Genomic DNA, 12,821 nt, shown 5'->3' with positions numbered 1-12,821 from the left:
TTTTCCACTTTCAGCTATTTGCAAAATCTGTGAATTATCATTTGAAACAGAGCATATTCTTTTACAACATATGAAGGACACCCATAAACCTGGTGAAATGCCATATGTTTGCCAGGTACACACACATTTTATTGTGTAGTTAAGTGTTTGTTTAATTTTCATGTGCCATGAAATAGTATTGTTCTTTTGATTTTTTTAAAGCCATTTAAATAAAATTAGTTACTATGCTAAAATTGAAGACCCTCTTCATTAGTGGAAACCCCCTTGGGATTAACTCATGCATTATAAGTAAGGGGGTGGAGTAGATTTTGCCTGTGGGTTCTATTTGCTGACCTCTGCACTAGATGAGGAAATGCCCTACTAGAGAAAGACAAATATGTGGGTTATCTTATAGGAAAGATTATAGATATGCTAGAGAAATAGGAAAATCTCTTAGTTATAGAAAACCGATTTAAATGCTTTGGGATCAGTGTTGCAGAATTTGAAGTGGCTTCCAGTAACAAGGAAGTGAGATAAAGATAAATTGACACTGGCATAGCATGGATGCTATTTAAAATCTGAAGAAGAGAGTACTCTGTTTTATATAGCAGGAAAAACTTTTTAGAACAAGATTTGGCAGAGCTTGAAAATTTGCATCAAGATAGGGGTGGTAGATTTGAAAAGAAGAGAGTCTTACTGTGTTTTGGAATATATGCCTAAACTTTGAAAGATATCTTTCAAATGTTATCTTTATTACTTGCAGTAATATGATTATTCTTAGTTGTATAGGTGGCAGAGCGGTACTAGTAGTACATGTTCTTCCAAACAGATGACCCGTTATTGCTACTTTGATGTAATTGCAAGAAGTTATAAAATTTCAAGTTAAACTAAGCCTTCTTTATATTTCTAGGTTTGCCAGTTTAGATCATCAACATTTTCTGATGTAGAAGCTCATTTTAGAGCAGCCCATGAAAACACTAAGAACTTGCTATGTCCATTTTGCCTCAAAATTAGTAAAATGGCAACCCCCTACATGAATCATTACATGAAGCATCAGGTGAGATTAAGCAGTTCTTATTTGTTCATGTTGTCTTAGTGAAAAGATACAGATCTATATGTATAGATCTATAGCTACATCTATATCTATATAACTTAGAACATTGGTTAGATTTGTTCTGGACAGAAAGCAAAGTTGTTCTGAATGACACAATTAATTTATAATTTATGCTGAATAACTTCTGAGACTTTAACTTATTTTCCTTGCTTGCTTTCTGGTGACACTGAGAATCATAAATAGTCAAAGTTCTGAAAGATAGCTAGAAATAGGAACCCCAAAGTGGAGGAAAAAACAGAAGATTCATGAAATACTGAAGTTAGATATTTCAGGACCTAAGGGTGGTGGGACTGGGAATGATTTTGGAGGTGCTTATCAAGAGCAGGAAAAAATAAGTTTGAATGGAGGAACATAAGATTAAGGACTCATAGCCTTGTGTTTTCCTCTTTCTCTTGAAATCTTATTTCTACTTTCTAGCCTACTTTTTATTATGAGACATGTGGTTGTCATCAGTAACCTAGAATTAACTTTTGTAGCAGCCATTAACAAAGGAAACAGCAAGAACACTTATGACCAGATATGTGAACTACACCAGAGAACTATATTTAGGTTGTAACTTACTTCCTTTGTGACTTTTGCCAGTTCTGCTATATAATTTCTGGGATACCAGTATTGATGCTTGCATCTTTCCCTTGAATTCTGATTTTATGCCTACTGATTCTTTTCCTCAATTAGAGCATCCTGTGGGCTGAAAACTTTGATGAAACAGTGGGCCTATTCTTGAGTGTTTGAAACAGCAATAGTGCCTTTGCCAAAAATCAGAAGTCAATGGATTTACTAAATCTGGTCATGTAATCGAGTTTTGCCTCCTCACTGATCAGCTCATTACATTTTCTTAGTATTAATTGCATTGTCTCGGCAAGTTCATTCACTACCAGCGCTAACGTGGCCCTTGATTGTAGTTGTTGGATAATCATGAAATCAACTTGTAGTTAATTGGGAAAAAAGTCATAAAGATAGAATTTCCAAATACATTCAGATTACTTGTGTTATGACTTAGATGGTATCAATGTCTTTTTTTTTTTTTTTTATCCTGGTAGGCCATCTCACCCTTAAAAACCTTTGGCAAAATCTTTCTAGGGTTTCCCCCAACAGTGTTCACTCAGATGTTAATAAGTGTTTCCCTCTTAACTTGTTCCTAGTGAAAGAAATTTAGTGAATGGCTGGATTTACAAAATTCATAGGGGTGTTTTTTCTTTATTTTTAAAAACAAGACTTTTCAGAGCTTTCAATATGCTAATATTGTAAATCTCTAAGCAAGGGACATAGTATGTAATGGTCCTCAAACATTTTTAACCTCTGAGCCCTTTATTTGCACAATACCTATTAATATTTCTTGAGGTATAGAGTTTGGGAAACACTATTCTTGGTGGTCTGTATTTCATTTTTTGGCCTTCAATTTTGAAAAGAATGGAACATAAAGCAGTATCTCTGACTGTCTAATTATAGGTCTTCTAACATAATTCTTTCGCCTATGCTTTACTAAGCTCTAGAGTGATATAGATGTAGATTCGAAAGGAGTGATAACATGCTTAGAAAGGTAAGAAAGACACAGTGAACCCACTTTGTGAGCTGTGTCTCATAAGTGGTTTATCTGATCTGTAGTCATTCTTCATACCCTAAGTTGTATGCCTTAACTTACCGTATGTATTGGAAAGAGTTATCCAGCAGGTCTGAGTTGCTCAAATATTGCACAATTTCAGAAGTGCCTGCCTGTATAAGTGCCCCTTGGCTAAATGTTAGAAATTGAGCTCCTAAAATGTTCTTAATTGATAAGAGTGTTTTACATGCCTGGAACCTTGAGCCATGTTGTACCAGTTTGTCGAGAAAATTTGCACCAAAAAAATAAAGTTATGGTAACCACTTGCTTTTCTTGCAGTGGAGGGAGTCGTCTGAAAATTTGGTGGCTTACCCCTATGAAAAACCTAAGCTCTTAGACTCAAGAGAGCTTTCCTGTCAAGCAACACTTTATAGGTGTTACTGCAGTTCAGTGCCGAGGGATTATATGCATATTGCTGCAGTTCATTGCTGAGGGATTAAGTGTGTCCTGTGTGACTCCACTGGAATAGAACTCTTAGAAGTTGGCACCTGGTAATCCTCTAGAAGCTATCCAGTGCATCATTTTCCTTTATTAATCCTGCTCTGTACCCTTACACTGTACTAAAACATAGCTGTGAGTATAACAGTGTCTTAAGTCCTATCGATCCTTCTGCTGAATCATCACATCTGGGAGTAGTCTTAGGGACCACTGAGGTGCCACAGGTGCTACCTTAGTCTGTTTGAGCTGCTATAACATGCTATTATACCACTGACTGGGAAGCTTAAACAACAAGAACTTATTTCTCTCTGTTCTAGAGACTATAAAGTCCAAGATCAGGGCACCAGCTGTTCAGTGTCTGGTGAGGACCTGCTTCCTTGTTCATAGATGGCCATATTCTCACTGTCTCTTCACATGGGGGAAGGGGTGGAGAGAGCTCTCTGGGGTCCCTTTTATAAGGACGCTAATCCCGTTTTGACAGCTCCACCATCATAATCTAAATACTTTCCGAAGGCTCCACCTCCCAATACTATTACATTGGAAATTAGGATTTTACCATATGAATTGGGGGGCGGGGGGGGGGCACAAGCATTCAGTCCATTTCAGGTGCTCAATTTTTTTTGTTAAGTTTGGAGTACTTAAAGAGTAGGCAGTCAGCAGTGAAGAGGTAAGATTCTATTGATGAGCATCATCGGGCTTCTCTGAAGGTATTTGCAGTTTGCGTAATTATTCACAAAAGACTCAAAAACCTGAGCTGACCAGTATTATAAGCTTGTAATTGAGATGGCATTATTAGTGCAATTTTATATAATAAGAATTATTGATTCTATTTTATTCTTTTTGAAGACTTGGATTGCAACTTTTTCCTAAAAATATATTATTGTGTCTTGAGTGATTTTGGAGTTAGCAATGCAGTTTATACATTTTTTAACAAAGGATGAAAGACTCCAGATGTGTTACATATCCTCCTTAGCTCTTTAATAATAACAATAAGCAGTTAACATGTACTAATCACTTACCATTTGACAGCCACTGGTGCTTTTACATGCATTATCTTGTTTAATCTTCACAGCCACCCTATGAGGCAGGTATATGATTGTTTTCATTTTATAGTTGAGGAAACAAAGCTTTATAGAAAGTAATTTGCCCAGTGTCACATTCCCTAATAAATGGTGGAGTCAAAAATTGATTTCTAGCCCACGCTTCCACTGCAGACTCATATTCCACATTGACATTAGGTCTAAAGGCAGAAATTACAGATCGTTCCCTTGAAAATCCCTCAAATTGGCCAAGCGCAGTGACTCATGCCTGTAATCCCAACATTTTGAGAGGCCGAGGCAGGTGGGTCGCCTGAGGCCAGGAGTTTGAGACTAGCCTGGCCAACATGGTGAAACCCTGTCTCTACCAAAAATTAGCTGGGTGTGGTGGTGCATGCCTGTAATCCCAGCTACTTGGGAGGCTGAGGGGGGAGAATCGCTTGAACCCCGGAGGCAGAGGTTGTAGTGAGCCAAGATCATGCCACTGCACTCCAGCCTGGGAGACAAAACGAGACTCCGTCTCAAAAAAACAAACAAACAAACAAACAAACTCTCATGTCACCCAAAACCATATAGTATGCATGTAAAGAAGCTTAACACTTAACTTTTTCTCTACCCTTGGAACAAGTTACTGTTTCTTTGGTTAAACATTTTATTTTAAAAATGTATTAGTTGGGCATGGTGACTCACACCTCTAATCCCAGCACTTTGGGAGACCGAGGAGAGTGGATCACTTGAGGTCAGGAGTTCGAGACCAACCTGGCCCCATCTCTACTAAAAATACAAAATTAGCGGGATGTGGTGGCAGAAGCCTGTAATCCCAGCTACTTGGGAGGCTGAGGCAGGAGAACTGCTTGAACCCAGGAGGCAGAGGTTGCAGTGAGTCAGGGTCACGCCATTTCTCTCCAGCCTGCGGCAACAAAAGCAAAACTGTATCTCAAAAAACAACAAAAAAAGTATAATCATCCGTGATCATTCGCACAATGCAAGCATACATACATAAGAGAGATATGCAGGACTTGAGTCCAACTAAGGGAATAGTAGATTAATGTCTCCCATCTTGGGGCTCTGGACAAATAAATACTCATTGAATGAAATGGCAGACACTTTGAACTAGTTAAATTGTGCCTGCTGCTCATTTGTACTCTGTCAGTCTCTTGCCTCACTTTATTTCTTTATTTAACAAATATTTGAGTGCCTAATAAATGTCAAGGACTGTTTTAGGTACTGGGGATACAGAAGTAAGCAAAGCAAGGTTTGTGCTCGCTAAAATATGCATCATGGTAAAGAAGGATTTGTGTGTGTGTGTGATGTCTGAATGTATATGTGTGCCAGCTGATGGTAAGTACCATGGGAAGAAAATACAGATAGAGGGAATGCCAGGGCTCCGGTGAAGGAGTAGTTTCTGTTTTTTAAATGGTGTGATTAAAGAGGGCTTCTCCAAAGGGAATGAGAGAGTAAATCATGTGGCTTACTCATCTGGGAGAGAATGTTCCAGGTAGAGGGAACAGTAGTAGGTAGACAGTGAGGTGAACATATACCTAGGATATTCAAGGAAGAGCAGGAGGTCAGTGTGGCTGGAGCACAGTAAACAAGTGAGAGGAAACATAGTAGTAGATGAGGTTGTAGCAATAGAATGTAAACCAGATAATTTAAGGACTTGTGAGCCAGAGTCAGGATTCTGGAGTGTTATGGAAAGCCATTGGAGGGTTTAACCATGTGAAAGTTCTGTAACATTTTAAGATCACTCTGACAGCTGTGGGAAGAATAGACTGTAGAAGGAGAAAGGATGGAAATAGGGAGAAGATAGGCTATTGCAAGAGTCCTCGTAAGTGGCTCAGATAAGTATGGTGGTAACAGTGATTGGAGGTGATGAGAAACTGAAAAATTATAAATTTTTTTTAAGGTATCACTGACAGGTTTTACTAATTTGTTGAACGTGGGATGTAAGAGAAAGAGAAGAGTTAAGAGTGACCAAGTATTTTTGTCCTGAGCAGCTGCAAGAATTTAGTTCCCATATACTGAGATATTGGGAAGAGTAGGGAAGGTACAGATTTTGTGCCCTAGAATTCAACTTCTTTGTCTAGAAGTTCTACTAGAGTCAACTTCTTTGACTCTAGAGTTCAACTTCTCTGTCCATGTTGATTTGAAATACCTATTAGACATCAAGAGATGTCAAGTAGGCAGTAGGTGGATGCTATTTAAAGCCATGAAACTGGATGAGGTATAGGTAGAGAAAAAATTTGTGGGAACTATACTCTGGAGAAACATTCTCTCCATCATCTTAATTTGCTGTCTGTTACTTGGCTGAGTTTTTCTTCTTTCCCCTTCTCTCTTGAGCACCTACAGGTAAATCTGTTTGTGTTTACTGTACCTATGGTATGATCACACCTCACTTCTAAAATAGTCTGAAGGTCAAACTAAAATAGTAATGCAAACACCTTATCTTTATATATTGCTTTGAACTTTGTAAAGAGCTTTTATTTAGCAAATGCCTTTTGTGCACCAGTAACTCCGCTAGGTACTTTCATACATGTTACCTCATTTGGTTTTCCTAAAAGATTGTGTTTTATATGCAAATAATGATGAGCTGGTGGAGATACATCTTTAAAGAAAGCATTTTTTTGTATTTGTATGTTGTTCTAAATTTATAATAAATATAAAATATATTTTAATTAATGAGAACAGATACATAAAGATTGCAATTGATAATGTATAGTAGAAAGAACACTAACCAGCTATGGGCAAGTGACAAATTTCTCTTGGGTCCTCTTTCCCATTGGTAAAATAATAATGGGACTAGGGTTTGAGGAGGAATTTAGTCAAGGGTTTCTCAAACAATAGATTGGAATCCATTCTTATTTATGCCACTACAATCAGTATAGAACTTTTCCAATTAAAATCTAATTATATACTTTTTATGTTTGATCCTTATATGGTAACTAATGCTTTTGAAACTCAAATACTAACACAAGGAGTACTTTTAAATAATAGATCATTTCGAATTGTCTGTGGTGGGAGATGATAAAATTCTGGTTGTAAATTTATTTAGATTTTAGAATTAAGAGCAATTTCAGGTCCTAGGATTTGTGGTGGTGGAAGTTATTATATCTAATCTTTTCTGTAAACAGAACAAAGGGGTTCATCGTTGCCCAAAATGCAGACTACAATTTTTGACCAGCAAGGAGAAAGCTGAACATAAGGCACAGCATCGTACATTTATAAAGCCTAAAGAACTAGAAGGATTGCCTCCTGGAACAAAAGTGAGTTTGTGAGGGGGTTTTTGGTGGTTTTTTGCACATTCTATTAATTTTTTTTATTTTTTATTTTTTATTTTTTATTATTATGGATAGAAGGAATAAGATCTAGTGTTAGGAAGCTCACTGGGCAATGGTAGTTAACAATAATTTATTGTGTATTTCAAAATAACTAGAAGAGTGGAATTGGAATGTTCCTAATACAAATAAATGATAAATGCTTGAGGTGATGGATACCCCAGTTACCCTGATATGATCATTACATATTGTATGCTTGTATCAAAATATCACATGCACCCCAAAAGTGAGTTTTAAATATGCTGTATTTTTAACATTTTGTATGATAACAGAAACAAACTACTGCCTGGTTTTATCTATTGAATATAATATTAAAATTGACCTCTGATTGTTATTAAGACTTTAATTTTAGGTTTTATCCTTCTTATGCATGTAAAGAAAAACTTCTAACCATTGTTTTATTAGTTGATTGACGTGGTTTGTTGGAGGGGTATTTCTAGTGCAACTAGATTGTAGACTAAGTCGGCAGGTTGTTTCAATGTTCTGTAGGCTGTTTTTGAGCTATTCCAGTTGTCAATGTGTATGTCTTTCAGTTGCTAGGCTATAAGATACTTAAGATCAGGAATTATATTTATCTTTGTGTCCCCAGCATCTGTCGTAGTGCCTTGAATGCCATAGGTTTGTTGAAGTGGGTATTACTAATCTCTCAGAGAAGCACGTTTTGCTCCTGAATAGCATAGCATTGCTGTTTTTCATGAGCAAGCACACATCAGACTACAAATTTCTTTCTCCTTGTTTGCCTTATATACATAAGTTTTCTCTGACTTTTTTTTTTTTTTTTTTTTGAGACAGTCACTTTATGCCTCAGGCTGGAGTGCAGTGGCGCGATCTCAGCTCACTGCAGCCTCTGCCTCCCGGGTTCGAGTGATTCTCGTGCCTCAGCCTCCCAGGTAGTTGGGATTACAGGCGTGCAGCATGATGTCCAGCTAATTGTTTGTATTTTTAATAGAGACCGGGTTTCACCAACATGGCCAGGCTGGTCTCAAACTCCTGGCCTCAAGTGATCTGCCCGCCTCGGTCTCCCAAAGTGCGGGGTTACAGGCATGAGCCACCACACCTGGCCCTCCAACTTCTTTACATAAAGTTAGCTCTTGAATATTTTCTCCAGTGAAGAGATACATAATCCAAGGTGAGATAATCCCCACATATTTGTATTTCATTTTGAGTACATACTTTTGAATGCGAGTATGTCTGCCATTTAAATTAACAAAAATAATATAAAACAATTATCTGAATATCTAGTGTAAGATAAACCATCTGGCATCTTCTGTGCAATCCATTTGTTCCATGTTGATATTAGACATGCAGAATATTAATGTAGGCAGAACAGTCCTCTCTCACATCTTCCCTTATTAATAAGATACCAGTAGTAATGGTAATACTGGTAATAATGATACTGTATGTCTTATAATACTTTAGAATTAAGTGTTCAGTGTGCCTTTCCATACATTTTATTATTTAACCTTTGTGGTGATCCAATGAGATAGACAAGGCAGGTATATCCCCACATAAGAGATGAAGAGATTCAGAGAGGCTAAATTCCTTACTCAAGGTCATGTAGCTAGGACGAGGTAGTACTAAGGTTCTTAAACTTGGATTTTTTGACTTCTCCAGTGCTTTCAAAAAATTTATTTTCTGTTTGCAAGCTAACAAGTTCTGCTTCAGTGCTTTTCTGTGATACTTCATATATTTCATAGGACTTCACAGAAGCTGTTCTTCAAGTACATGGGAGGAATATAGTCAAATGATTAAAGAGAATGTTAGTGGGTGACTGTTTTCTGTTATTAACCAATAGATACAAACATTTTCATTTCCCAAATAGTAAATGATAAATTTTATATGTTACCATTAAGGAAATTCTGAGCATTATTATAACTACCATGCTGTGTGATAAATTGATGTAAGCTCCACCATAACCTTGGAAGCAGAAATCGTGCCCCCTGATCCACCAGGAAGAGGTCACATTTACTGAAAATCTGTTTTATAGTTACCAGAGTGTAATTCAGGCCTCTATATTACATTTTGACCTCTCTATTTGTGAAAGCCTTTTAGTTAGGGTTTTTTTGTTTTTTTTTTGTTTTTTTTTTTTTTTTTTTGAGATGGGGTCTCTCTCTGTCACCCAGGTTGGAGTGTAGTGGTGCCATCTCAGCTCACTGCAACCTCTGCCTCCTAGGTGCAAGCTGGGACCACAGGCCACAGGTGGATGTCACCATGCCCAGCTAATTTTGTTGCATTTTTGGTAGAGATGAGTTGCCCAGACTGGTCTCAAACTCCTGAGCTCAGGCAGTCCACCCACCTTGGCCTCCCAAAGTGCTGGGATTGCAGGTGTGACCCACCACACCTGGCCCCTTTTAATTCTGTCAAAGTGTAAAATAGCTATGGAATGTGCTCTTTCAATATTCATCTAATTTGTACTAACTCCTAATTATTTGTTAATATCTGTTAACATACAGCTGTTATAAATATAAAACTAATATTACAACAGTAAGTAAATATCAAGATAAATTTCATTTAATCGGTATGACCATTTAGAATAAGTGGAAGGCTTATCTGATTGCAGTTTTATACTTGCCACTTTCAAAATAATGATTTTAACTTTTTGTATTGTAGTGATTTTTTGGTAACTGTTATTGAGATGTAATTCATATATCACACAATTTACCCATTTACAGTGTACACAGTTCAGTGGTTTTTAGCATATTCAGATTTGGGCAAACATCACTACAATAAATTTTAAAACATTTTTATCACCCTCAAAAGAAACCCCATACCCTTTAGCATTCACTATTTCCCCTCCACTAGCCCTGTGCAAACTTTAGTCAGCTTTTAGTCTCTATGGATTTTCCCATTCTGGACATTTCGTGTTGAATCATACAATATGTCATCTTTAGGGACTGGTTTCTTTCGCTTAGCATAATGTTTTGCAGCTTCATTGATATTGTACCATGTTCCAGTACTTCATTCTTTTTTGTGGCTGAGTAATACTGCACTGCATAGAAATTCTACCTTTTATTTATCCTTTCATCTGTTGGTGGGCATATCCATTTGTCTTTCTGATCATCCATCTTTGCATTAATTCAATATGCGGTGGGTAATACTGCACTGCATAGATATTCTACCTTTTATTTATCATTTCATCTATTGGTGGGCATAATTCTCTTTTCTATATACATCCACTGCAGTTTTTGCAAGTACAATACTAACTGTAACAAAGCCTTTGTAAATCATATGATGAGGTAAGAAACATGTAAACTGCCAATCAAAATTGCCATTTGGGTCATTTGTTTTTTGAAAACACAGTTATCCTATTGGAATTTTTACATCCACTGCAAGTAAAGCTAATACAAGTAAGCCAAGGGGACGTATAGCTAAGTCCAAAGCAAAACCCTCTTACAAGCAAAAGCGAGAGCGCAACAGAAAAAGCTTCCTCTTTTTGGCTGTAATGCTGCTATAAAAATTCATGTACAAGTTTTTGTGTGAACATATGTTTTCATTTCTCTTGGGTATATACCTCTGAATGCAATGGTGGAGTCAAATGGTAACTCTTACCTTTAATATTTTGAGAAACTGCCAAACTGTTTCTCTTTTTTTGTTTTGTTTTGTTTGAGATGGGGTCTCGCTCTGTTGCCCAGGCTGGAGTGCAGTGGTGCGATCTTGGCACACTGCAACCTCCGCCTCCTGGGTTCAAGTGATTTTCCTGCCTCAGCCTCCTGAGTAGCTGGGATTACAGGTACCTGCCACCGTGTCTGGCTAATTTTTTGTATTTTTAAAAGAAATGGAGTTTCACCATGTTGGCCAGACTGGTCTCAAACTCCTGACCTCAAGTGATCGGCCCACCTCGGCCTCCCAAAGTTCAGGGATTACAGGCCTAAGCCGCCACACCTGGTCTGCCAAACTGTTTTTCATTGTAACTACACTGTTGTACATTCCCACCAGCAGTGTATGAGGGTTCTCATTTTTCTATGTCCTAGCCAATACTTGTTATTTTGTTATTGTCTCTTTATTACAGCCATTCTGGTTGGTGTGAAGGGACATCTCATTTGGGAATTGATTTGCATTTCCCTGATGACTAATGATTTGTGGACCATCTGTCTCTTCATGTGGTTGTTGGCTGTTTGTATATCTTCTTTGAAGAAATGCCTGTTCATCTATTTTCTCTTTGGTTGCTTTTGCTTTTGGTGTCATTATATAAGAAACCATTGCCTAACTCACACTCACAAGGATTTACTACTGTATTTTCTTCTGAGAGTTTTGTAGTTTTACCTTTTAAAATTTGGTATTTAATACATTTTGAGATAGTTTTTGTATATAATATGAGGTAGGGATTCAAATTCTTTCTTTTGCACATGGATATCAGTTTTTCTGGCAGCATTCATCAAGACTATTTTTTGCCCCATTGGAAATGTTTTGGGACCCTTGTCAAAAACCAATTTACTGTAAATGTGAGGGCTTACAATGATATTTTTAATACTAATGTGATGGTTACTTTCTAAAAATACATATTGACTTTGTTTTTATAGGTTACTATTCGAGCTTCACTTGGACCTCACCAGTCAAAATTACCAACTGCACCTTCCGGTTGTACTCCAGGCACTTCTTTTCTTCAGGTCACACCTCCGACATCTCACAATACAACTGCTAAAAATCCTAGAAAATCTAATGCCAGTAGATCTAAGACAAGTAAGCCTCATGCACCTACATCCACTGCAAGTAAAGCTCGTACAAGTAAGCCAAGAGGACGTATAGCTAAGTCCAAAGCAAAACCCTCTTACAAGCAAAAGCGACCGCGCAACAGAAAAAATAAAATGAGCCTTGCTTTGAAGAACTTAAGGTAATATCTTTTATTTCTGATATACAATACAAATTTAATCTTAAGTATGAAATTTACCATATCACAGAACTCTCTTACACATTTACATGATAATCACTTATCTGGCATAAAGACCAAGCAAATGAGAAAAAGGTACTTTTTACAACTACTGAGCAGAACTTGAGTCATTGTGTTTATTCTCTAATTTTCATCTTTTACACTAATCTTTTATTTTATGCTTTTATCTTATGATAGATTATTGGTTTATTTGATCCCTTTTATTCCAGGGAAATGTTAACTGGTGTTAAATTTTTTGCACTTATTCTAGCTTGTTTCAAAGCAAATTTTCAAATTATGAGTCTACTTAAAGATCAATTTAGGGCCGGGCACGGAGGCTCAAGCCTGTAATCCCAGCACTTTGGGAGGCCGAGACGGGCGGATCACGAGGTCAGGAGATCGAGACCGTCCTGGCTAACATGGTTAAACCCCGTCTCTACTAAAAAATAAA

The 12,821-nt window shown here is 37.2% G+C and overlaps 1 protein-coding gene across 1 annotated transcript in view; it reads left to right on the top strand.

Annotated features, from left to right (window-relative positions):
- The window catches only part of ZNF280C (zinc finger protein 280C), a 68,601-nt gene that overhangs the window by 44,996 nt on the left and 10,784 nt on the right, over window positions 1-12,821 (top strand). The window contains exons 11-14 of the mRNA XM_011936991.1: window positions 15-115; window positions 890-1,036; window positions 7,300-7,431; window positions 12,024-12,337. Of these exons, the coding sequence (XP_011792381.1) occupies window positions 15-115; window positions 890-1,036; window positions 7,300-7,431; window positions 12,024-12,337 (694 nt within the window). The remainder of the gene's footprint in view (window positions 1-14; window positions 116-889; window positions 1,037-7,299; window positions 7,432-12,023; window positions 12,338-12,821) is intronic.

This window comes from Colobus angolensis, unplaced genomic scaffold, assembly GCF_000951035.1.
Source record: "Colobus angolensis palliatus isolate OR3802 unplaced genomic scaffold, Cang.pa_1.0 Scaffold159, whole genome shotgun sequence".
Classification (NCBI taxonomy): Eukaryota; Metazoa; Chordata; class Mammalia; order Primates; family Cercopithecidae; genus Colobus; species Colobus angolensis.
The sequence above is the reverse complement of the archived record's forward strand: the minus strand, read 5'-3'. Positions and strand labels throughout refer to the sequence as shown.